At 57.9% G+C, this 1300-nt stretch overlaps 1 protein-coding gene across 1 annotated transcript; it reads left to right on the top strand.

Annotated features, from left to right (window-relative positions):
* Positions 1-132: 132 nt before the first annotated feature.
* Positions 133-1298, top strand: LOC122546661 (gastrula zinc finger protein XlCGF7.1-like; the record flags this gene model as incomplete). Its single annotated transcript, XM_043685327.1, has 2 exons — positions 133-648; positions 887-1298. Coding segments are annotated over exons 1-2 (615 nt in total), but the record flags the coding sequence as incomplete, so codon positions are not given.
* Between the last annotated feature and the right edge of the window lie 2 nt (positions 1299-1300).

Raw genomic sequence — 1300 nt, 5'->3', positions numbered from 1 at the left:
GCACTGATAGTGATGGCTTTTGTAATCTCTTTTTACAGAGTATTTGAAAATCTGAAGACTGAAGTTTCAAAATCAACAGATGAAGGGCTTACACCTGAACCATTGACTCTCCTGCTCCTCAGATGCTGCCTGACCTGCTGTGCTTTTCCAGCGCCACATTTTTTGACTGACTCTCCAGCGTCTGCAGTCCTCACTTTGATGTCAATGTCTGACAGTCACTCAATCCATCGGGACCGCAACGATTTTTGACTGTGATTTCTGAGAGAGGGACCAACGCTTTTTGGTTCCTGTTTGAGGACGTTTTCAGCATCAGTGGGACTGGACGAGAGCCCCCACTATTGCAGCGCACTGTGTGTGGAGCCTGAAACAGTTATACGGCCTGGAAAGGGGATTTCATGGCACGGAGGGGCTCTACACGTGTTTGTGTGCAGCTGAAGCTGTGGCCATGGAGAAACCTGAGGAATCCCGCCCCGTAGAGGAACCGTGGAAGTGTGGCGACTGTGGGAAAGGCTTCCACGTCCCGTCTGCCCTGGAGACATATCGGCGCAGTCACACCGGCGAGAGGCCATTCCCTTGCACCGACTGCGGGAAAGCCTTCAGACATTCCTCCCACCTGTTGGCCCACCAGCGGGTCCACACGGGGGAGAGGTCAGTGTGGGAAGGGCTTCACCTGCTCCTCCAATCTGCGGAGCCACCAGCGTATCCCCACGGGGGAAAGGCCTTTCAGCTGCCCCGAGTGCGGGAAGGCCTTCAGCAATTCGTCCACCCTGCTGACCCACCAGCATGTACACACGGGGGAGAGGCCCTTCAATTGCCCTGAATGCAGGATGGCCTTTACCCAGGTCTCCAACCTGCTGAGGCACCAGCGTGTCCACACGGGGGAAAGGCCCTTCAGTTGCCCTGAATGCGGGAAGGCCTTCAGCGATTCCTCCACCCTGCGGAGTCACCGCCATGTCCACACGGGGGAGATGCCGTTCACCTGCTCTCAGTGTGGGAAGGGCTTCACCTGCTCCTCCAATCTGCGGAGCCACCAGCGTATCCCCACGGGGGAGAGGCCCTTCAGCTGCCCCAAGTGCGGGAAGGCATTCAGCAATTCCTGCGCCCTGTTGAGGCACCAGCATGTCCACACCGGGGAGGGGCCGTTCACCTGCTCTCGGTGTGGGAAGGGCTTCACCTGCTCCTCCACCCTGCAGAGCCACCAGCGGATCCACACAGGGGAGAGACCCTTCAGCTGCTCTCAGTGCTGGAAGGCCTTTACCCACGTCTCCTCCCTTATGACCCACCAGCGTATCCACACGGG

This window comes from Chiloscyllium plagiosum, unplaced genomic scaffold (genome assembly GCF_004010195.1).
Source record: "Chiloscyllium plagiosum isolate BGI_BamShark_2017 unplaced genomic scaffold, ASM401019v2 scaf_3705, whole genome shotgun sequence".
Classification (NCBI taxonomy): domain Eukaryota; kingdom Metazoa; phylum Chordata; class Chondrichthyes; order Orectolobiformes; family Hemiscylliidae; genus Chiloscyllium; species Chiloscyllium plagiosum.
The sequence above is the reverse complement of the archived record's forward strand: the minus strand, read 5'-3'. Positions and strand labels throughout refer to the sequence as shown.